We start from the raw sequence: 25024 nt of genomic DNA, 5'->3' as shown, positions 1-25024 counted from the left end.
TTTGCCGATCGAAGACGTGAGTTAACACGTAACTGAGAACACGGAGTTTTGGAGAGACGAACGGCTACCGTGTTTCATTTTCAAGTCGACTTTGATGGTCAGATCATATTTTTCCTTTTTGTCAAGAAGACCAAAGGACGAAGACTGACCGCTTGCCCTGAAGTCAATTGTGGACGCACATTAACTTAACCCCACTTTTCCTCGCTCGAATTCCCTCGCTCAGGAAGAAGACGACACCAAGTAAAACCCAAATATTTTTATTTTATCTTTTATTTCTTTATTAGAAGGCCTGGGCAGGGTCAGAGGTTGTAGAAGCGATCAGAATCACTGGTTAGGATCTCATGTGTTCTGAATAATATGTGCATGTAACTTTGCTTATTGAAACTTTGATGTGTTATGTTGATGTCGGGATCCGCCGCGTCCCCAGAGCTGTTTGTGTTTTTACTATCTGAGAGTCAACGCGGGTGCATTGCAAGACTGGACTGGTAAAATTCTCCATTTCCCTTTGTCTTCAATCTCACTGTGCTATCTTGCCGCCAAAAGTTAGAATCCTTGGTGCTCAGGACTTAGGGGGAAGTTTTATGATCAGAAGACCATAAGGACAGTCGGAGCTGCGCTCCAAACCCCACCACTCGCCACCACACCACCACTCATATTCCCATCTTCCTTCGTCTGTAGTGCCATAAACTGCTGGCTGACTCAATACATACCCACTACCGTTTGTTGATTTTGCTTATTTAGATGTGTTACCCCTGTGTTTGTAGAATTTTGCATGTTGAGTAGGTGAAAATTAATAAATATTCACATAGATAAAAAGAGAGCGTTTGGTGTTTCATTCCTTCATTCATTTCCTGTCCATCAGATATGTGTCTCCTTCTGATACCTTTAAAAGTCAGATGTTAATCTGCTGACAGAAGAACCTGGAGGAACAAAGTTATCTTGATGTTTTGAGCTTTTCTTCCATTTATTTATTCCAACAATTCCTTCTGGAAGACAGCCTCCCCTACCCACTGCAGTGGGACTGGTTTCTGCTGATCCAGGTTCTGATGTAGGCAGGACTTGAATTAATAGAACCTGAACAACAACCTTGACATCATTTTATAAAGTTGGTCCAGTTGACCCAATCAGAACCTAGACTTTGGTGAGGTAGATCCAACCCTGACTCTGTGATGGACTGGTGACCTGTCCAGTATGTCCTCAGCCTGTAGTCCATTAATGACTGCTGGGACAGACACTCCCTCCTCCTCTCTTGGGACTAAAGGTCAAATGAGTATTTGCAGGAGACTGAGACTGGCTGAGTCCATCACTGTTTTAACCTTTTAGACATATTTGATGTTCTGTAAAATAACAGTCAGAAAATTGGTAGCAAATACTGTTTTATTCTCCAATATTTACATTTCCATCATCTGCAGTTCAGCCACAGATAGTCTGGAATGATTCTTCTTTTAGGAACAGTCTCATCAGAAGTCATATTGTGAACTGATCTGGCTCATTAAAACATAGCAGATACTAACAGTGAGGAACTGAACAACCACCTGGGCAGTTAAAACAGCAGCTCCACTCACGTCATCATTTTTCATCACAAATCAGTTCCAGAAACCCTGAGCTTCACAACCCACAGATCCTGAGGAGGCAGCCTGTTTATCTGGGACTAAAGTACAAAACTGTTCAGATCAGATGAAGAAAAACTACATTAGTGACACAAACAAGAAACACGTGTTTCTCTGACAGGAAGAGACTCTTTAGACTCAACACAGAAACACTGAGGAACCAGGACCGATCCAGAATCCAGGATAAAGAGGTTCAGTGAATGTGGTGTTGATGGTGTGGAGGTGGATCACTGAGTCAGAGGAGACTCTGTAGAAGGACAGAATGCCAGCAGGACAGTCCACATACACTGCTACTCTGTTAGAGATGGAGGAGGAGGAGGAGGAGGAGGGGATAAATGTTTCTCTGTTATTGTGCCAGACAGTGTAACCATCATCAGAGCAGCTCTGACTCCAGGACTGATTATTCCATCCAAACCAAGAGTAATTTCTGTCTCCTTTCCTCCTGATTCTTCTGTAACTCACTGATATAAAAACATCTCCTCTCCACTCAACCTCCCAGTAACAGCGACCAGTCAGACCATCCCTACACAGCAGCTGAGGCCAGTAATCAAATCTGTCTGGATGATCAGGATATGACTGAAGCTCCTCCACATGTGTCACCTTCCTGTTGTCTTCAGACAGTTGGAGGTTTCTGTTCACTGTGTTTGTGTCGATTGTGAGCTGACAGGAATCTGATGGAGAGAACAAACACAATCCAGCTGCAGTTATTGATCATTTATTGACACTTTGATGATGACTCCTGAATGAGTGATGGACAGTTTGAAGATGGTTGAATGTGAGCTGCTTTGTTGTCACGAATCAAATGAAAAACACACTTACACTTCCTCAGACCTGGTTTCAACCATCGGACTCCAGCAGGCTCCCTGAAAGGAGGAGGAGGGTCAGACCATCAGTCTCTTTTAGCAGCAAACATGTACATTGTAATAGATCAGATCAGATTCCACTCTGACATGCTGCTGGAAGAACTGGATCTGGGTCATTTGGACTCTGTGACCTGCTGCATACGTTGTCTGGTCCATTGTGGGAGGAACCAGACTGATAGAGCAGAATCAACCAAGACAACATGACGCAGCCTGTACTGTCTGTCAGTTGCTAGCAATTAACTATGCTGTATAAAGCTGCTCATGACTGAGGAACCTTGGCTCATGTCTGGGTCAGCCAAGCTGCAATCAGCCGGGCCTCTGGACCCAATTCTCTTCATTTCCTACTTTTTACATTAAAGAGTCCAAATAAACCAAGCTGGCTTTTCCTTTCTCATTACTGAAGGTCCTGCCACAGCAGACATTACATGGCTCGGTTCTTCTTCACTCAGAATACAACTGTCCAACATTTGGACTCATCCATTTGAATGGAGCGTCTCTAAAGTTCTGTCCTGTAGTTGTCATGTTTCAGCCCAGTTTGAACTCATTCTTTTAATTTCATCTTTTTGAATCAGGCAGGAGGACACCATCCAGTCTGGTTCTTCATCTCCAGTTTGAAGAACACTCACATCATCAAGGTTTATTTAGTCCAACATCCACACTGAGACTGAAGCTGATTGATGATATGAGAGACAATCAAGCAGGTTCTTCAGCATCTATCAGCTCTGCTTCCTGGACAAGATGAGCTGCAGCAGCTTCATCTGCTCAAAGATCTTCATCAAAGAGTCCTGACCTGTCTGAGACTTCAACTATTAAAGTCCTCTGCTATGATAGGAGCAGCATCCAGGTGACTGTTCTGATCTTCACTGAGCTCATCATGTAGTGCAGTCAAAGCTAGATCTTTATCTGCCTGAGGTGGAATATAGACAGCTGTGTTAGTTACTGATGGAAAGGTTCTGATCCAGAAGGATGGTCAGAGCAGGTCAACTGATGGACAGATGCTCCAGATGTGCTAAATCAGAATGGGAAAGTCCTGATGTTCTCACCATCAAACCATCTGTTATTAGATGTGACACACACTCCACCACCTGGTGATGTTCCTGCCTTTGCTGTTCTGTCCACCCAGTGCATTGTAAAACAATTGGACCGTTTCATGGTGAGGTCCAGAACCATCATCCACTGGGAACTGGATCATGGTGTGTCTGTTCACTGGGTCCGGTTCTTCCTCCAGCAGGTTCTCCTGTCTTTGCTTTGTCACTATTTGTGTCCTCCTGCTTTGTTCTTTGAAGTGAGGTGTATCTCTGGAGGCCGTCTTGAGTCTACAGACTCTCCAGGAATTGGTGAGTAGATGGTTCTATAAGGTCCAAAAGAGTCAATGTTCTGTAAGTAGTCAGAACTAAAGTGTTTGGTTAGAAAAGTGAACTTAAAGAGACGTTCCATAAAACCAGAGTCTGTCAGAGGGACCAGGACAGCGTTTGATCTTGGTCCCACATGATTCTAAATAAGACAATGAAACAGATGATGAACTAACTGCTGTCTGTTCCAGCTGAGAAACTAACGACTCAGAAGGATTTACCAGAAAATCATCAACTTAGCATTTAAACCATTTTAATTTGTGAAACAGAGAATACTGTTCCTCATTAAAACCCAGAAGAACCAGTTTGATGAATCTTTACCTAATTATTTCCAGTGTACAGTCTGAACCAGATGGCAACTTCTCCTCTGAATCTTGTAGGTTGTTGTTCTGCAGGTCAACTTCTCTCAGACAGCAGGACTGGGAGCTAAGAACTGATGACAGAACTTCACAAGTTCTCCCTGAGAGGTTACAGGATCTAAGTCTGAGAGACAAAATGAAACAAAAGACTTTAGACTTTAAATAAAACTGCACTACACCTTCAGTCCAGCAGATGGCTTTTACTATTTTTAAAAGATTTTTAGCTAATAACTTATTTTTGCTTCAACTGATAAATGATAGTAGATGATGAGCAGCTTTAAAGTTATACAGTTAATTAAAACCTTCCATTAATCCTTAAGTTTTACTGGATCCATAAGCTGGAAAAGTTGAAATCATTAGTTTATATTTAATTTTATACCAACCTGCACCAGGCCAGAGTTGTTCTTTACAACCTCAATAACTACTAAACACTGATTAACACACTTATTTTACTTTTATTATCATCAGACAAACTCTTGTCAGATATCTAGAGCACAACAAGAAAAATGTCTAGCTCGTTTAGAGACCCTTTTAATTATATGCTAATTTTGTGACCTGAACCCCATAGAGAATCTGTGGGATATTGTGAAGAGAACGTTGAGAGACTCAAGACCCAACACTCTGGATGAGCTAAAGGCCGCTATCGAAGCATCCTGGGCCTCCATAAGACCTCAGCAGTGCCACAGGCTGATTGCCTCCATGCCACGTCGCATTGAAGCAGTCATTTCTGCAAAAGGATTCCCGACCAAGTATTGAGTGCATAACTGTACATGATTATTTGAAGGTTGACGTTTTTTGTATTAAAAACACTTTTATTTTATTGGTCGGATGAAATATGCTAATTTTGTGAGATAGGAATTTTGGGTTTTCATGAACTGTATGCCAAAATCATCCATATTAGAATCAGAATCAGATCAGAATCAGAAAAGCTTTATTGCCAAGTACGTTTTTGGACATACAAGGAATTTGTTTTGGCGTAGTCGGTGCAATACAGTACAAATTAAACAGTACAAACATATCTACAATATAATATAAATATAAGTGCAATAAAAGACCTGAAATATTTCAGTTAGTGTGCAATGAATCTAAAATATATGAATGTTAAATTTTCATCATGACATTATGGAAAATAATGAACTTTATCACAATATGCTAATATTTTGAGAAGGACCTGTATATGTTTCCAATAGGTCAAATTATCAGGCAGCATAGGATACATTATCACTGTTACGCTGATGATACTCAGCTTTTCTTATCCATAAATCCGGATGAACCCAACCAGTTAGATAGACTACAAGCATGTCTTGAAGATATAAAACCTAGGATGACTTTAAATTCTTTGCTTCTAAATTCAGACAAGAAAGAAGTTGTTGTCTTTGGACCGGAGTCTTTAAAAAAGAAACTGCTTAGTCAATAACTTAGCCTGGATGGCATTAAATTGACCTCCGGTAATAAAGTAAAAAACCTTTGTGTTATTTTTGACCAGGACATGTCATTTAAATCCCATATTAAACAGGTTTCTATGGTTTCCTTCTTTCATCTCCAAAACATTGCCAAAATTTGAAAAATCCTGTCCAGGAGTGACGCTGAAAAACTAGTCTGTGCATTTGTCACTTCAAGGGTGGACTATTGTAATTCTCTACTATCAGGATGTCCACAAAATGCAGTTAAAAGCCTTCAGCTGATTCAAAATCCTGCAGCAAGAGTTCCGATGAAAATTAAAAAGAGAGATCATATTTCCCCTACTTTAGCCTCCCTTCATTGGCTCCCTGTTAAATCCAGAATAAAATTTAAAATTCTCCTCCTCACATATAAAGCCCTTAATGATCTAGCTCCATCATACATCAGAGATGTGATTGTTCCATATGTTCCTAACAAAGCACTTCGTTCTCAGACTGCAGGTTTATTGGTGGTTCCTAGAGTCTCTAGAAGTACAATGGGAGGCAGATTGTTTAGTTATCAGGCTCCTCTCCTGTGGAACCAGCTCCCAGTTTTAGTCTGTGAGGCAGACACCCTGTCTACTTTTAAGGCTAGGCTTAAAACGTTCCTTTTTGATAAAGCTTATAGTGAGAGTGGCTTAGGTTATCCTGAGCTATCTCTGTAGTTATGCTGCTATAGGTTTAGACTGCTGGAGGACATAATGACCACTTTCACCCTCTTTGCTACATTCTCACACTACAATTTTGCATTATTTGCTGTTATTTTGGCTTTTAACTTTGTTAAGTAGAAAGGTCATTATTACAATCTAAGGTGAAAAGGCCAACAATGCATTAGATTTAAGGAAATTATCAAAGTATGTAAGAGAAAAGGGTTATATATAACCTAGGGATTACAATAATAATATTTAACCAGTATTGTTATTGGTTACAAGCAGAGTTCAAAGCAGTAAATGTTTTTGGTGATTTTAATATTACTGCAACTGAGATTTTAAGCTACAAGCAATGTTGCCAAATCTTGCAAGAAAAACAAGCAACCATCTCTATGAAAACAAGCTAAAAAAAAAAGCCCAACGAGCAACCCATGACACTGTGTAAATACAGAGTTTTTAAACAGTATTAATGCATACAGTTATTATGGCATTATACATAGGCAATAGCAAAATGATGCTAAACACTTTTACCATAAAAATAACTTATATTATTTGAATAACTCATACTTTTAAACTCTAATCAAAAGAAAAGTGCATTTTTCATACGTTTCAGCAAAGTGACAGTAAACACAGTCAACAAAAAACTTTATTTAAGCTTTGTTTAAAAGAAGACACAAATGAGCGATGTTTTAGTACAGTCATCTAGTTGGGTTTAAGAGTGTGCTTCTTTGTGTGGCATCATTAAAAAATCCAAAGAAGTCAGTCCAGGTTTCAGGAAGTGAATTCTGGACCTAATCTGTTTTAACCTTGCATACAACTTCCAGATTCCTGAATCTGTTCTGGACTTGTTCAAACAACTGCAGGTCCAACAACACCATCCTAATGTTGAAGCACAGTAGTGGCTGCATCATGATATGTAGATGTTTCAAGGTCAGGAGTGGCTAACCAGGAAACCCTGGTGATCCAGTGTAACGTTAAGTCAGTATCTGGGTTGAACAGAGTAGTCAGACCAGGCAGCTTGCTGTTCTCTCTACAGCCAGCTTTCATCTGTACCATGTGACCACAATCAGCCAATCACATGGGGCTGACTGCTAGCTAATAGCGTTTAGCTATTCTACACATTTCTCAGTTGCTGACTTGTGTCCCATGCAGGCTACTGTAGTGGACACTATGCATGGGGGAATATGGACTTTACAATTTGTGACAATATTTTGTGGCATTTATTGTGATAACAATAAAAGTGGTGGTAAAAATATTCAAAAATCATCACAGTCCTAATGAAACAGTCACAGCAAGCCACACGAGCCCAACAAGCACAAATACCGCTCTAATAATTAAACATATTTATTTATTTATTAAGGCAAAAGCAAACAGTAGCAACAAAATAATTTGTACCCAAGAAATTGTCTCAACCTTGTTTTATGCAGTCAGAACATGTTATGATTCTGGTTTGTTTCTCTGCACCATCTCTGTCTGCCTGCTGATCATCGCTGTGCTGAAGGATTTCAGAGGATTGTTTTCACCTGCTCCTCCCCGGCCAGCTCCCTATTCATGCCTCACCTGCTCCACCTGTTTACCTGGCTTTATAGGCTGCTCTCTGGATGACAAACAGCGTCAGATTATCGAAAGCCTTGTGTGGTAAATGTCCAGCGTTCTTACTAGCCTGTCTGCCTGATCTTGATCTTTTGTTTTTGCCCCATGGATTTCTCTGCTCTGCTTTGCCCTCGTTGGATATCTCCCTGGCTTCTGATCTCTGGACATCCACCTTGATTCTGCCTCCTAACTGTCACCCTCGGCCTTACCCCCAGATCCGTCAGCCCAGTACTGGATCTGATCATAACGTCAGACCAAGGATTCTCATTCACAGCCTCTCTGACTCACTGTGACGTCACCCTGGAGCTGAAAATCAGCATCCTCGCTCTCCCACGGGTTCTGAGAAGGTCAGTGGCTTTTTCTCTCAGCTTTATGTTATTATCAGTTCTCCGTTCAGCCACTAACTGATCTGTCTGCCCTCAGAGGTTCCTGATCCTGCTGCTGGTTTTCTGCCGAACGACAACGACAGATTTCAATGAACCTCTTAATATTCACCTGTTGTGTCCGACTGACATTTAAGGTCCTTTGTTCAACCTGTTACAGAACAAATCATGATAAAAGTTGCAGTATTTATATTAAGGGAGGGATGGTAAACAAAAATCTGTTTGGTATGTTTTCTGTTTACTCCACATAAGACAAAAAGGTTTTCTTTTTTTCAGTCAGCAGTAAATGAAGCATATATTTCAATTTCTGAAATTAGATTTTATTTTGTTCTAAAACTAAAAAAGAAAGTATAGAATTAACTGGACACTTAGTTGGATTTGTTTCAATGAATAAAGTAGTATAAGCAGGCATAGCCAGTGGCTGGATAGATTATACATAATCAGAAACACTTGGAAATGGGTTCAACATTTCTGATGACTGGGCCCATATTTGAAAATAAAAAAGTTTAAATCACTTTAGAGTTTTGATATTTCAACAGCCCAGAATCCGAGCTGTACCTGAATGCAGCATGAACAGATGTTGGTAAAATTCTCAATGACAGAGATTCCTCCAACTTGTATTTTATGAGATGTACAGAGATGGGCTGATTGGATGCTACAGGGAGCCATTTGGACCTCAGCTGATTTTTCTCCAGAACCAGTGATGTTTACATTCAGCTTGATGTTTCAGGAGAGGAATTCAGTTCAGTGCAGAGCAGCTATGAACCTTATTCCTGTTGAAATAGGTAGACTGATAAAGTTCTCATTCAGTCCTTTTTCCACTGCAGCTGCAGGAGAAACCTTAAAGGGGACAGAACTCTGCTACAAATAGCAGAATTTAGTTATAACTGGCAGTTCTCACTCTTTTGTTTTGGTGTCACTTTTTAAAGTTACCCTACAGAACATTGCATTGAGCACTTAGTTCTGCACTTAAACATTCTGCATGTTTTCAGGTAGAAAAAAATGCATTGTTAGAATCAGAAACTAAATTATGTTCACAGTAAATAAGTGATTAATGCTGTTCAGACCTGAGAGTTTCCAGTTTACAGTTTGGACTCTTCAGTCCAGAAGACAGCAGCTCCACTCCAGAATCCTGCAGCTTGTTGTTACTCAGGTCCATCTCTCTCAGATTAGAGGACTGGGAGCTGAGAACTGAGGCCAGAACTTCATAGCTTCTCTCTGAGAGATTACAGTTCTTCAATCTGAAGAGACAGAGATCAAAATGAATAAGAACAATTCTGATGGAATAAAACTAAATTAAAACATCTTATAGTATTAAACAAGACAGATGAAACTGCTTCATGAAATAAGAATCTGAAACTCTAAAGCAATGCAATGCATGTCAGAACCCTGAAACAGAACAAAATGTGATTTAGACACATTTCTATGTTCTGTGACCCACTTAAACTTTGAATGATGTTTTAATCTGTACAGATTGAGCTGCAAACACGACCTATTGTTGTTTTAGTGAAAATATCCTGCAGCCGTTTGCAAATAGTGGAAAACTAAATGATGTTTCCACATAACACTATTCCAGATTGGACCACATGTTCTGATCCATATTTACTCCTCTTTCAAACACTGTGGGACAAGCAGTAAAATAAAATTCATGATGCGAATAGAAGGAAAGTTATTACTAAAGGGAAGAACATTAAGAGAACTGAACAGCAACCAGAAATCTGATTATTAATTATCAGAACCAAGCAGCAATGTTCTGTTATTTAAAATTCTAGTCAGATGAAAGATGAGAAATATTTAAAAAAAACACCTTTTCAACACTTTTTGACATTGGAATCAATAACAAAATGATTCTATAAACATAAAGTATATCATAAAAGTTAAATAACCCTAATATTTTGTTAATATTTGATACTATCTTTTCAAGGGAAATCACTAAAGATCCAACACTTTGATACAATGTAAAGTAGTTAGTGCGCAGCTTGTATAACAGTGTAAATTTGCTTTGACCTTAAAATAATTCAACACACAGCCAATAATGTCTAAACCGCTGCCAAATAAAATAAGTACACCCCTAAGTGAAATGTCCAACTTGTGTCCAAAGTGTCACTATTTTATGTGGCCACCATTATTTTCAAGCGCTGCCTTAACTCTCTTGGACATGAAGTTCACCAGAGCTTCCCAGGTTGCTACTGTAATCCTCATCTACTCCTCCTTGACAACACCACACAGCTGATGGATGTCAGAGACCTTGAGCTCTTCCACCTTCCATTTGAAGATGTCCCACAGATGCTCAATAGGGTTCAGGTCTGGAGAAATGCTTGGCCAGTCCAGCACCATTACCCTCAGTTTCTTTAGCAAGGTTGTAGTTGTCTTAGAGGTGTGTTTGGGGTCATTATAATGTTGACTTACGGACCTGCGGCCCAGTTTCCAAAGAGAGGGGATAATGTTCTGCTTCATTGTGTCACAGAACATGTTGGCATTCATGGTTCCCTCAATGAACTGTAGCTTCCCACAGCTAGCAGCGCTCCTGTAGCTTCAAACCCTGACTCTCCACACCATACATGACTGTAGACAAGACACACTTAGCTTTGTACTCCAAACGCTTGACAAAATTTGAACCAAATACGTTTATCTTCAGCAAACTGTTTGGGGTCTTTCTGGTGCATCATCTTTAGAAGCAGCTTTCTTCTAGGATAAGAGCCATGCAGACCAATTTGATGCAGTGTGCAGCATATAGTCTGAACACTGACAGGCTTACCTCCACCCCTTCAACGTCTGCAGCAATGCTGGCAGGCTCATACTTTCTATTTTTAAAAGACAACCTCTGGATATGATGCTGAGCAGGTTTACCCAACTTCTTTGGTGGATCGTGGTGAGACCTGTTCTGAGTGGAACCTGTTCTGTTAAACTGCTGTATGGTCTTGGTCACCGTGCTGCAGCTCAGTTTCAGGGTGTTGGCAACCTTCTTATAGCAGAGACCACCTACATGTAGAGCAACAAGTCTTTATTTAGATCCTCAGAGAGTTATTTGCCATGAGGAGCCATGAGGAGCCATGTTGAACCTCCAGTGACCAGTATGAGAGAGATAACACCAAATTTAACACACCTCCTCCCATTTTAAACCTGAGAACTTGAAAAACGAATGAGTCACATGACCCCAGGCTAATTGGGCAAAATTTGGACATTTCCACTTAGGGGTGTACTCAATTTGTTGCCAGCATTTTAGACATTAATGATTTTGTGTTGAGATATTATGAGGGGGCAGAACATTTATACTGTAATACGAGCTGAACACTGACTACTTTATGTTGTAAGTATCATATGTTCAGTGTTGTGCCATGAAAATATATAATAAAATATAAACAAAAATGTGAGGGATGTACTAACATTTATGAGATAGTTTAACTGTTCTGACCTGAGAGTTTCCAGTTTACAGTTTGGACTCTTCAGTCCAGAAGACAGCAGCTCCACTCCAGAATCCTGCAGCTTGTTGTTACTCAGGTCCATCTCTCTCAGATTAGAGGACTGGGAGCTGAGAACTGAGGCCAGAACTTCACAGCTTCTCTTTGAGAGGTTACAGTTCTTCAATCTGAAGAGACAGAGATAAAAATGAATAAGAACAATTCTGATGGAATAAAACTAAATAAAAACATCTTATAATATTAAACAAGACAGATGAAACTGCTTCATGAAATAAGAATCAGAAACTCTAAAGCAATGCAATGCATGTCAGAACCTGAAACAGAACAAAATGTGATTTAAACACATTTCTATGTTCTGTGACCCACTTAAACTTTGAATGATGTTTTAATCTGTACAGATTGAGCTGCAAACATGACCTGTTGTTGTTTTAGTGAAAATATCCTGCAGCTGTTTGCAAATAGTGGAAAAACTAAATGATGTTTCCACATAACACTATTCCAGATTGGACCACATGTTCTGATCCATATTTACTCCTCCTTCAAACACTGTGGGACGAGTAGTAAAATAAAAATCATGATGAAAATAGAAGGAAAGTTATTACTAAAGGGAAGAACATTAAGAGAACAGAACATCAACCAGAAATCTGATTATTAATTATCAGAGCCAAGCAGCAATATTCTGTTATTTTAAATTCTAGTCAGATAAAAGATAAGAAATATTTAAAATACACCTTTTCAACACTTTTTGACATTGGAATCAATAACAAAATGATTCTATAAACATAAAGTATCTCATAAAAGTTAAATAACCCTAATATTTTTGTTAATATTTAATGCTATCATTTCATGGGAAAACACTAAAGATCCGACACTTTGACACAATGTAAAGTAGTGAGTGTGTAGCTTGAATAATAGTGTAAATTTGCTTTGCCCTTAAAATAACTCGACACAGCCATTAAGGTCTAATCCGCTGCCAAAAAAGTGAGTACACCCCTAAGTGAAATGTCCAAATTGTGTCCAGAATGTAAATATTTTGTTTGGTCTCCATTATTTTCAAGCGCTGCCTTAACTCTCTTTGACATGAAGTTTGCTAGAGCTTCCCAGGTTGCCACTTATCAAAATAAGGTGAGATCTTTCCATGTAATCCTTGCAACATTAATTAACTGCTCACAGTTAAATCCAGAAAGAATTACAATAAGTATCCTTATATGTAACCCATGCAACAAGTATTAAAATACACAGTTGAAGCAGTAGAGAGTTTTGCAGAAATATAAACAAGTGTATCCAAAGAAATGATGTATGATGATTTTCCATTCTTTTACATGTATTAAATGAAATGAGTAATCTTTGATTGTCAAGTTAAAAGATGTATGATTGAAATATGATTGAGAACTAATAATTAAAATAAAAAACATTAAGGTTTAAAATTCTCAATCAGCTATATAAAAGAGATATAATGTTGATCATTTGTGATGTATGAATAAAAAGAATGAAGTGATGGTTTTATAACTGTGTTCAAAGGTAAATGCAAAAGCTGAGAATGGAATGTGTAATACTGTGTAAAGTTTAAGACTGAGAAGATTAGGGAGAGAACTGCAGGATGACTAGGGTTGACGAGAGTCAGCTGCATGCTGACAGCGAATCTTTTGAAGACCAACGAAAGGAAGGGAGGATGAGACTACAGCCAGCTATGTGGCTATTTCTGGCATCTTCAAGGCCATAAAAACAGCACCAGAAAGTCACGATGACCATGACTAAAGTATTGTGCAATAACTGAGAAGCCTAACAAAGGGCTAACTGGTGAGAGCATCTGCACTATAAAGGCATTGCTGAAGGAGGGAACTGCGGTTGTTTCCTCGCAGAAGACCAGCGAACAAGATTGGATGGAGAAAAGACGCTCAGATGAAAAAGGACCAGAGACACAGCCCAGTTGATCGACTGCATTAAAAAGAGTATCAACCCGTGGACCCAGAAAGGACTGTGCCTCAAGATTAAGAATCTGATTTCATCTAAAGCCTTTTTATCCAGACAACAGAAGTGAACTTGATTGGTGAACAGCTGATTGCTCTAGGTTTCAGGCTTCTGGAAGTCCTGAATCAACCTCATTGATTCAGGTTGATTCCGCTCATTATGTTTCTTTCAACTCTTCAGCCTCTGGAAGCTGCTGTCTTCTGAGACATATGACAACAAAGATCCTGGTTAACCATCGAAGCCTGGAGCATCAGTGCCTGTCCACTTAGAGGAAGAAAACTGAATATTAAGTTGTATTTTCTTCAAGAAACCACTCGTTACCAGAGGAATCTTCTCCCTCAGGTGCATGGATGAGCCTCCGTCTTCAAAGCCTCTTCAAACCCACTAGTTTCAGCATTAGGGAAAGACAGGTTGAGTGTATTGATTCATTTCTATTATTGAAATTATTTTCTGTTACTGAATTTAAGCTGTTACTGACCCCTGCATAGGCATTACTAATTAAAGAAAGCATATAAAATTCTAGACAAATTGTGGACATTCAATTATTTGAGTCACTGTATTTTTTGGTTTCTCATTGGTGGTAAAAAGTCTTGTTGCCTGGTTCTAAGATATTTTAGGAGGTTTTTATAGGTTGCCTTAGCCAAGTTTGTTAAAACAGCGCCCTTGGGGCTCGTGCCGAGCCACTAAAATTAACCTAGCCCATATACCAAGAGCCAGTTGTAATATTAGGGAATGAGCAGCCGTTAACAGAAGCAACTGTTGAAGTGTGAATGACTGCGGTGGGCTACTCAGTCGTCCAGACCTCCGGTTGAAGAAGGGCGAGACTTCTGGATGCAGGCTGTCAGAGGCTAGGCGAGTCATTTCCCAATCCCAGCTTAAACAGAACTTTCAGTAAACATGCTTAGTAAGATCTTTCAGGTTTAGGGAAGTCCGGACCCGTTGGATGGAGAGCTGGATTGAGCAATCCCCTTAGACATAGGGAAGTAGGAGGGAGGGGTTAGCTCATCGGACAACAAAACACTGTAATCCTCATCTACTCCTCCTTGACAACATCTGACAGCTGGTGGATGTCAGAGACCTTCAGCTACTCCACCTTCCATTTGAAGATGTCCCACAGATGCTCAATAGGGTTCAGGTGTGGAGACATGCTTGGCCAGTCCAGCACCTTTACCCTCAGTTTCTTTAGCAAGGTTGTAGTTTTCTTAGAGGTGTGTTTGTGGTCATTATAATGTTGACTTACTGACCTGCGGCCCAGTTTCCAAAGAGAGAGGATAATGTTCTGCTTCATTGTGTCACAGAACATGTTGGTATTCATGGTTCCCTCAATGAACTGTAGCTCCCAACAGCTAGCAGCGCTCCTGCAGCTTCAAACCCTGACTCTCCACTACCGTACATGACTGTAGACAAGACACAATTAGCTTTGTACTCCAAACACTTGACACAATTTGAACCAAATAAGTTCATCTTCAGCAAACTGTTTGGGGCCTTTCTAGTGAATCATCTTTAGAAGCAGCTTTCTTCTAGGATAAGAGCCATGCAGACCAATTTGATGTAGTGTGCAGCATATAGTCTGAACACTGACAGGCTGACCTCCACCCTTTCCATGCCTGCAGCAATGCTGGCAGCACTCATACGTCTATTTTCAAAAGACAACCTCTGGATATGATGCGGAGCAGGTTTACCCAACTTCTTTGGTGGATCATGGTGAGGCCTGTTCTGAGTGGAATCTGTCCTGTTAAACTGCTGTATGGTCTTGGTCACCGTGCTGCAGCTCAGTTTCAGGGTGTTGGCAACCTTCTTATAGCAGAGATCATCTACATGTAGAGCAACAAGTCTTTATTTAGATCCTCAGAGAGTTATTTGCCATGAGGAGCCATGTTGAACCTCCAGTGACCAGTATGAGAGAGATAACACCAAATTTAACACACCTCCTCCCATTTCACACCCGAGACCTTGAAAAACGAATGAGTCACATGACACCAGGCTAATTGGGCAAAATTTGGACATTTCCACTTAGGGGTGTACTCAATTTGTTGCCAGCATTTCAGGCATTAATGACTTTGTGTTGAGATATTATGAGGGGACAGAACATTTACACTGAAATACAAGCTGAACACTGACTACTTTATGTTGTAAGTATCATATGTTCAGTGTTTTCCCAAGAAAAGATATAATAAAACATAAACAAAAATGTGAGGGGCATACTAACATTTATGAGAGAGCATAACTGGCCAGACCTGAGAGTTTCCAGTTTGCAGTTTGGACTCTTCAGTCCAGAAGATAGCATCTCCACTCCAGAATCCTGCAGCTTGTTGTTACTCAGGTCCATCTCTCTCAGATTAGAGGATTGGGAGCTGAGAACTGAGGCCAGAACTTCACAGCTTCTCTCTGAGAGGTTACAGTTCTTCAATCTGAAGAGACAGAGATCCAAATGAATAAGAACAATTCTGATGGAATAAAACTAAATGAAAACATCTTATAGTATTAAACAAGACAGATGAAACTGCTTCATGAAATAAGAACTCAGAAACTCTAAAGCAATGCAATGCATTTCAGAACCCTGAAACAGAACAAAATGTGATTTAGACAAATTTCTATGTTCTGTGACCCACTTAAACTTTGAATGATGTTTTAATCTGTACAGATTGAGCTGCAAACACGACCTGTTGTTGTTTTAGTGAAAATATCCTGCAGCTGTTTGCAAATAGTGGAAAACTAAATGATGTTTCCACATAACACTATTCCAGATTGGACCACATGTTCTGATCCATATTTACTCCTCTTTCAAACACTGTGGGACGAGCAGTAAAATAAAAATCATGATGGAAATAGAAGTAAAGTTATTACTAAAGGGAAGAACATTAAGACAACAGAACAGCAACCAGAATTCTGAATATTAATTATCAGAACCGAGCAGCAATATTCTGATATTTTAAATTCTAGTCGCTATTTTCAGGAGACATGTTGCTTCTGGAGAAGGAAGTTTGTGCTGTGACCTTTAACCCCATCAGGCCTATGATAATGTCAGCTTGTTTCACCATTGAGGAACCTTTGGACCCAAACTGGACCATTTTGGATCATTTTAGTTTTTTAATAAAGGCCGATTATATAAAACACTGGAAGATATTGAGAATTTTGTTTTTCACTTTGAAATAAATCAGATGATCTCATGAGAAAACATGGACAAAGAAAAAGAAATAAATTGAATAAATAAATACATTTAAAACAGTGTTTGGGTTTGAGAATTTATGTTAAAAATGAAAAAGAAATAATTAAATTTAACACTTTTATTCCACTTTTATGAGAGGAACCATTTTGGTACCAGAAGTGTCAGTCAGGTCTTGTGGAATAAAAATGTTAAATAGTTTCTAAAACATCTTCTAAAATATTTCCAAAACAAAGTTTTTATTTTTACTAAACACCTTTTGAGAAAACTGACAGTCAAACATACATTTATACTTTCTCATAAATCCTTAGTTGTTAAGCAGAACATCCAGGAAAATAATCACTTTTTCCTGGTTTTAGCTCCTGGTGTCAAAACCCAAATTCTGTCAGAACTTACAGAACTTTGTTTGAAGCTTTGACCACTGGCAGCAGCCTGAGAAGAGCCTCCTCTGAAGCAGAGTATTTCTCCAGGTCAAACACATCCAGATCTTCTCCTGATGACAGTAAGATGAAGACCAGAGCTGACCACTGAGCAGGAGACAGTTTATCTGTGGAGAGACTTCCTGAACTCAGAGACTGTTGGATCTCCTGGACCAGAGAACGATCATTCAGTTCATTCAGACAGTGGAACAGGTTGATGCTTTTCTCTGCAGACAGATTCTGTTTGAACTTCTTCTTGATGTACTGAACTGTTCCCTCATTGGTCTGTGAGCTACTTCCTGTCTTTGTCAGCAAACCTTGTAGGAGAGTCTGATTGGTCTCCACTGAAAGACCCAGGAGGAAGCGGAGGAACAAGTCCATGTGTCCATTTGGACTCTGTAAGGCCTTGTTCACAGCTCTCTGATGGAGAATTTTTAGATTTGGTTTCTTAGATAATTTAGACAAAGCAGAAATGTTCTTTTTTTCTACCATCAGATTAACTCCATCATTCATGAAGGTCAGATGGACATGAAGAGCAGCCAGAAACTCCTGAACACTCAGATGGACGAAGCAGAACACCTTGTTCTGGTACATCCCTCTCTCCTCTCTAAAGATCTGTGTGAACACTCCTGAGTACACTGAGGCTGCTCTGATATCGATGCCACACTCTGTCAGGTCTGATTCATAGAAGATCAGGTTTCCTTTCTGCAGCTGATCAAAAGCCAGTTTTCCCAGAGACTCAATCATCTTCCTGCTCTCTGGACTCCAGTGTGGATCTGTCTCAGATCCTCCATCATACTTGACCTTCTTCACTTTGGTCTGAACCACCAGGAAGTGGATGAACATCTCAGTCAGGGTGCTGGGCAGCTCTCCTCCCTCTCTGGACTCCAACACATCCTCCAGAACCGTAGCAGTGATCCAGCAGAAGACTGGGATGTGGCACATGATGTGGAGGCTTCTTGATGTCTTCATGTGGGAGATGATCCTGCTGGCCTGCTCCTCATCTCTGAATCTCTTCCTGAAGTACTCCTCCTTCTGTGGGTCAGTGAACCCTCTGACCTCTGTCACCATGCCAACACACTCAGGAGGGATCTGATTGGCTGCTGCAGGTCGTGTGGTTATCCAGAGGAGAGCAGAGGGAAGCAGTTTCCCCCTGATGAGGTTTGTCAGCAGAACATCCACTGAGGTGGACTCTGTAACGTCAGTCAGGATCTCCTTGTTGTGGAAATCCAGAGGAAGTCGACTCTCATCCAGACCATCAAAGATGAACAGAACCTGGAAGTGTTCAAAGCTGCAGATTTCTTTGGTTTCAGTAAAGAAGTGATGAACAAGGTCCACCAAGCTGAACTTTTTCTCTTTCAGCACATTCAGCTCTCTGAAGGTGAATGGAAATATGAACTGGATGTTCTGGTGGGCTTTGTCTTCAGCCCAGTCCAGAGTGAACTTCTGGGTTAAGACTGTTTTCCCAATGCCACCCACTCCCTTTGTCATCACTGTTCTGATTGGTTGATCTCTTCCAGGTGGGACTTTAATGATGTCTTCTTGTCTGATGGTTGTTTCTGGTCTGTGTGGTTTCCTGGATGCTGTTTCAATGTGTCTGACCTCATGTTCATCATTGACCTCTCCAGTCCCTCCCTCTGTGATGTAAAGCTCTGTGTAGATCTGGTTCAGAAGGGTTGGACTTCCTGCTTTAGCGATCCCCTCAAACACACACTGGAACCTCTTGTTCAGACCAGATTTAAGTTTACGTTGACAAACTGAGGAAAAACGTCCTGAAGGAAGACAAAATATTATTAGTAATGAAACAATTTCCTCTAAATAGAGCATTTAAATATCTGTTTTTCTTCTCTTGAGACTAAAATAAATTCGGCATTTATCCTGCAGGTTAAATCTGTAGAGAAATCCTCGTACTGCTCTGCAGACGTTCAGCCAGCTCCTCCTGCTTCATCTTCTTCAGGAAGTTCAGTGTGATCTTCACAAAAGCCTCTCTGTTGCTCCTCCTCTGCTCCTCATCCTGACCTTCCAACACCTCCTCATCCTCCCACTGACTCTCTAAGCATTCTGGGTAATCTGGACTCAGAACCTTCTGGATCTTCTTCAGCTCGTTCTTCACAAAAGTAACAATGTTGTCCTCAAGCAGCTGGAACAGAACAATATATGAAGGACACATCAGACTGAGATCATGGAGCCAAACATCAGGTCCATGTTGGACAGACTGACAGTCCTCTGGTCTACAAAGTGCAGCATGGAGATGACTGTGAACAGAACCGATGGAGAAGTAGTTGTTGTACATGTACAGACCATAAATATGGAGTCCAGCTGTGTTTGATGCTGCTGGGCAGATGGACCACTGGGAACCTCTGAGTTCTGCTGGTCCACTCTGTGGAGGAACCAGGATACAATTATGTATTTTAATTATTATTATAATTATGACACTAATTCAATTAGATATAATAGGTTTAACAATACATACAATAGTTTAACTGAAATATCAAATATAAACAGAAGATATAAATAAAACATTAAAAACAGGAAAATACATTCAGTGATTTTTCTAATGTCCTTAAAATGTGTTTAAAATCCTTCAGTTACATTAAGCTGCACAGCTCCAGCTGCTGTTGCAGTTTGTTAGAAAAATTTGTTTTTCCCAACCTTTAGCATCCCTAACCCTAACCCTGCTGAAGGAACAGTAAATCTAATACAAGTCTGTGATCAGAGGCTGCAGCTGCTCTGTTTCAATGACTGACAGGAAGCTGGAGACACAGTTATTAAGCCAAGAACTGATCTGGAAATGAAAATATTCCAGTGCAACTGTCTGTGTGAGAACAATGAAGGCAAGTTAATCAGACAGAACAAAGTCCAAAGGTACGTAAGAGGTTAACATCCTGAGATGAATCTGTGTGCTTCATGATGAACATCGTCCAACATCTGCAGAGAGCTAACAGGAGGATTAATGTCCAGAAATAATGTTGCTGTGTGGTAAGAAGGTGGCTGCAACAAGTAATTTCTTTACTTTAAATGAAAACATTATTCATTTCTATAAAAGAAAACACAGTTTTAATTTGAGGTTTTAGATTTAAGCAAAAATAAATTAATTTTAAAGAAAACTGGACCTTAGTCAGTAAAGTACAGGTATTTCTACAGGTGATTTATTTAGTTTTTGCTCCATATTTTCACCACTAGTAAAAAACGTGCCTTAAACATTTGTACATTACTATTTATTTACAGTCTCACACTTAAACCTGCGAGTTAAATATGATCAGATAAAAAGGGTTGGTTGTTAATTTGGTCATTTATCTTGTATTATCTGCCCTCCTTTAGTTCTTCACTTTAAAAGTCGTCTGATTCAACATATGAATTAAAACTGAGGGAGAAAAACATCAGAAGCACAAATTCAGGAACAAAACAATCCACTAGAGTCTGAACTGGGATCACACTTATTTTGTCATTGATTATTTCTTTAAAATGGTGAACCTGAATTATGTCTTCAGCTGGAATCAGCCTGACCCCTGCTGGACCAACAGGTGAACTACAGACACTTAGAAACACCTCCAACAATGTTTACCCTGAACTCACTGGAGACTGAATTTGTGGAAAAGCTTCCAGCAAAAACAAACAGTTTCATAAATAGGAATAAAAATGTAGAAAAATGTGGAATCAAAACATTTCAAACTGAATCAGTTCAGTTTCATACAGTTAAAACATTTAGACAGAGCTCACCTCTTTGCAGCTGGAGGTTGATCTGATTTAAAATCAATACCAAGACTCTTTGAATCATCGCTCTTGAAGGACACACAGCTGGGTTCTGGTTCTGGTTCTGGTTTGAGGGTCTGTTGGATCCTGAAGGAAAAACACTGAATTCAAACTTAGTCTAATAATGTATTTAAAGTTAAACCCTGAAGCTCAGAACTCTAAAATGTCTCACAGTGGCTCTTGTTTGAAGAGGATCCAAATATTCCTGGTTTCACTGTAAACCGTATATTAATGATGGATTAATAACTAGCTCTGATGATCATTAATAAGGGATGATGTTTTGGTTTGGTAGCAGGAACTGAACAATAATCAGAAAGTTTTTCTGTAGAACAGTGTTTGATGTGTTCTGATCTTCTATCCTGACAAACTTTCTTCCTTTGGATCAGAGTCAGAACTGCTGATGGAGAAACAAGTTCATTTATCTTCTTGTCGTTTGTTTTACTTGTTCTAGTCTTAAACTGATGATGGAACCCCTTTAGAGCAGCAGCTTTATTCTCAGCTCATCATTTCTGAGCTTCTGGAAAGCTTTTTATGGTCATACAGGCCATGGTGGTGCATTCAAGGACCTTTCATAAATCAAGTAATCCACACTAAATGTCCTCTAAAACATTGATCTTGTTCTCATCATCAGACTTCATCACAGCAGCACGTAGATGATCTTGTATTGTTGATGACATTTAGTGGCTGCTGAAGGAGACTGTGGAGCAGTTTGCTGATAATAAGACTGATGATCATTTTGAATGAACACAAATGTACTTTAGAAGCTGTTGATTTCACTGATGTTTGCAGATAACAGTGAGAGATCATGTTTTCCATCAGATTTAGTTTGGATTATTTAGTTGACATCTAATCCTTGAATCAGCATCATGACTTGCCTACATGTGCAGTCACCTTAAGCTCTGCAGAAGCACCAACTCTGATGAACTAATGTGACACAAGGTGATACAGAATGATTCAACTGGATGGAAGAACAACTGATTTTAGCTCCAATATCATCTAACAAAATCATTTCATATCATCACAATAATACAATGGTTTGATTATTTCCATGATTTAGCATCCATCACACACTGCTTCACATGTGAACACAGACATGTGTGAGAAAGAGTTGTTTTCTCATTAATATGTTGGAATGAAGTTAGTTTCAACTAATTAGTTTGAACATTTAGAAACAGCTCACCTGTTTGCAGCTGAACGTTGAGCTGATTTAAAATTAATACCATCATCCTTTGACCTGTTGCTCTTTAAGGACACACAGCTGGGTTCAGGTCCAGGTTCTGGTTCTGATCGTTTCCTGTGAATAAAGATGGTTTGGTGATGTGAGAGCTGAGCTCTGACATGGAGAAGAGTCCTGGACAGTTAGAGATGGTGATCTGACCTCTGAACTTTGCTCTGGTCCTCATGTTCTCCACACAGAGTGGTTTTAGAGGGAGGGACTCTGTCCTCTCTGTCCTCACACTGATCCATGCTGCTCAGTTCACATCAGCTCACACACATGGAGCTGCAGCCAAGAACACACATGATGAAGATACATTTTCATTCACTGATTGACTTTAACTAGAAGCTTCGGTTCCTTCAGTCACTCAGTTTAACACATGGAAACATTTCAGCTGATAGACGATGCAGCAGAGGATCATCTTCACACCATCAGACTGATCATTACTGGTTCACTTTCAGAGGACTTTAGAACAGAAATTAACACAAACACTGAGATATAAATCTCACCAGGTGGGAGAACGATTGTTCAGTGAATAAAAATAAGTAGTTGTTGTCTTTCTGATTTACTTTTATACAGTTAAATCAAATAATGTACAAAGCTAGAATTAACACCTCAGTGATGTTCAGTATTTTAAGGTTATGTCAAGGAGGGTCCATACAGTCTGGGGGGATAAAACACATTAAAGTACAACAGTGATTCACAACATAAACATGGTTGTGAAGTTTGTAGACGACACCACTGTGGTGGGTCTCATATCTAACAGTGATGTTAGACAGGAGGTCCTCAGTCTGACTCAGTGGTGCTCCAGCAAAACCAAGGAAGTCATAGTGGATTACAGGAGGTCCAGGAGGACTGAACACGCTCCTCTCTACATACAAAGGGAGGTGGTGGAGTGTGTGGACAGCATAAAGTTCCTGGGCATTCACATTTCTTGTGACCTCTCCTGGACTGAGAACACCTCCCACCTGGTAAAGAAGGTCCAACAACGGCTCTTCTTTCTCAGGAAGCTGAAACGGACTGGACTCTCTACTCAGCTGCTCACAAACCTTTACAGGACCACAGCTGAAAGCATCCTGTGCCTCAGTGTGATGGTGTGGTATGGGAACTGCACGGCACAGGAGAGAAAGGGCTGAGCACGAGTGGCGAGGACAGCACAGGGGATTGTGGGATGTTGTCTACCGGATCTGGACTCGATTTATGCAGCACGAGTCCAGAAAAGAGCCAGAAACATTGCTATAGACTACACCCACCCAGGCAATGTACTGTTTGTCCCACTTCCTTCAGGAAAACGATTCAGAAACATCACAGCAAGAACAAATAGACTCAGAAATAGTTTCTTTGATGAAGCAGTGAAGGTAATTGTCCTCCTGCAGGCAGACATTAAACATCCCTGCTGACAATGAAACAAACCACCAGCCCATCTTAGACTGTTTTAGCACAAGCTACACTTCATGTAAATACTAAATACTACATGCCACATTCAATGCACATATGTTCACTTTTTCTATAAGTGTTTTCTGAAAGTGTTGTTTAATTTCTGGTTAAATTCTGCAAGTGTTTTTAATTATGTCTGTGAAATTCATGTGAGTCTGTGGAGCCGAGCCTCAACAAAATGTCATTATGGTGAAATAATGAGAATAAAGAATCATGAATCTCTTGAATCTTGAATCACTTACTGCAGATGGAGGTTTCCACTGAGAAAACGAACTGGGCCTAAACATCCAAGTTCTCCTTCATGAAGCAGGTTTTCTGCTGAGAAAAAGGTCAGAATGGAAACAAAGAAAAAACTAAATGATTTCAGGTTTTCCTCTTTGTGATAACATACTTCTAACAAGAACAGTGAGTCCAACTTCCTTAGAAAACTGGTCTTTATATTTAGTTATTTTGATAAAGTTCTGTCTAGTTGGGATTCATGTGAAAAGTGGGTCTGCTCCTTTTCAGTTCACAGGCAGAGAACCTGGCTAGAGATGATGAGGAGCAGTGAGAGGAGCAGGAGGAGGTGACACCTTTCACTGACAGCTTCACTTTATTCCTTCATCTAAACATTGATTTTCACATTGATAGAGTTCTAGTTGTTTCAGTCATAAATGGTCGCAGAAGTTGTTCATCACCTTGAGAAAGTTGTGCATTTTAGAACAGCAGCACACATGACAAACTGCTCACAAAACAAACAGCACTGATGTGGCTTTGATATGATTTATTTATCATATGTAGGTTAACACACAGTCAACGATGCAGTGAAATGCTTGGGATAAGAAGAACCGTTCAACTCGCTATAAAAACAAAAGCACTGATGATGTTCAATATAAAGCTGATAAGCTGATAAAGTTTCACAAATGTGGTTTAGTTCACTATTATTGTCCAGAGTTCAGTAGTCTGACAGCTTGTGGATTAAAACTGTCTTTAAGTCTGACTGAATATCCTTTTATTTAAGGCCGATTTCAAAATAAAACTCAATAAATCTCAAAAACGGGTTTTAGTGTTTGTTCCACTGTTGCTGTTGTCTGGTTTGGAAACTGACCCACAAAGTATTGCGTAAGAGGAGAAAAATGTTGGGTGGGGACGCAAAAGAAAAAAATCCCCCCAAGTTCCAACAAATGAAGTCGGGGAACAAAACACATGAAAATATCTGGATCCATAAAACGAAACATGAAGCAGTTTAACTGGTTTAACTTACATGACTTGTTGTGGACTTTCTACCGCATTTATCACCGGCTTTTATTGCGCGATCTTTGTATGATTCTTGGAGCTCCTCTGGGCTTTGAAGCGAACCGGACCGGACCGGACCAGAACAGATCCAGAACGTGTATCCCCTGCATCGGGAG

At 39.9% G+C, this 25024-nt stretch overlaps 3 protein-coding genes across 5 annotated transcripts in view; 1 reads left to right on the top strand and 2 right to left on the bottom strand.

Annotated features, from left to right (window-relative positions):
* The window catches only part of LOC124861426 (gastrula zinc finger protein XlCGF57.1-like), a 1067819-nt gene extending 1063680 nt beyond the window's left edge, over positions 1-4139 (top strand). Inside the window, exon 4 of the mRNA XM_047355201.1 lies at positions 3050-4139. Coding sequence (XP_047211157.1) covers positions 3050-3215 — 166 coding nt within the window. The 3' untranslated portion in view covers positions 3216-4139. The remainder of the gene's footprint in view (positions 1-3049) is intronic.
* LOC124861391 (NACHT, LRR and PYD domains-containing protein 3-like) overlaps positions 1-25024 on the bottom strand; it is a 923911-nt gene that overhangs the window by 527961 nt on the left and 370926 nt on the right. The window lies entirely within an intron of this gene.
* LOC124861510 (NACHT, LRR and PYD domains-containing protein 12-like) lies at positions 1360-25024 on the bottom strand. Its single transcript, XM_047355315.1, has 14 exons — positions 24877-25024; positions 23876-23948; positions 22359-22481; positions 22161-22274; positions 20948-21067; positions 19529-19607; positions 19139-19367; positions 17205-18999; positions 15880-16053; positions 11665-11838; positions 9317-9490; positions 4147-4308; positions 2430-2473; positions 1360-2281 (listed from the first exon to the last, which is right to left on the bottom strand). The coding sequence occupies exons 3-14, from the start codon at positions 22445-22447 to the stop codon at positions 1749-1751; spliced, it is 3687 nt and encodes a 1228-aa protein (XP_047211271.1). The 5' UTR covers positions 22448-22481; positions 23876-23948; positions 24877-25024; the 3' UTR covers positions 1360-1748.

The sequence above is a fragment of the Girardinichthys multiradiatus genome, chromosome 24, assembly GCF_021462225.1.
Source record: "Girardinichthys multiradiatus isolate DD_20200921_A chromosome 24, DD_fGirMul_XY1, whole genome shotgun sequence".
In the NCBI taxonomy this organism is placed as follows: domain Eukaryota; kingdom Metazoa; phylum Chordata; class Actinopteri; order Cyprinodontiformes; family Goodeidae; genus Girardinichthys; species Girardinichthys multiradiatus.
This window is presented reverse-complemented; position numbering and strand designations above follow the sequence as displayed.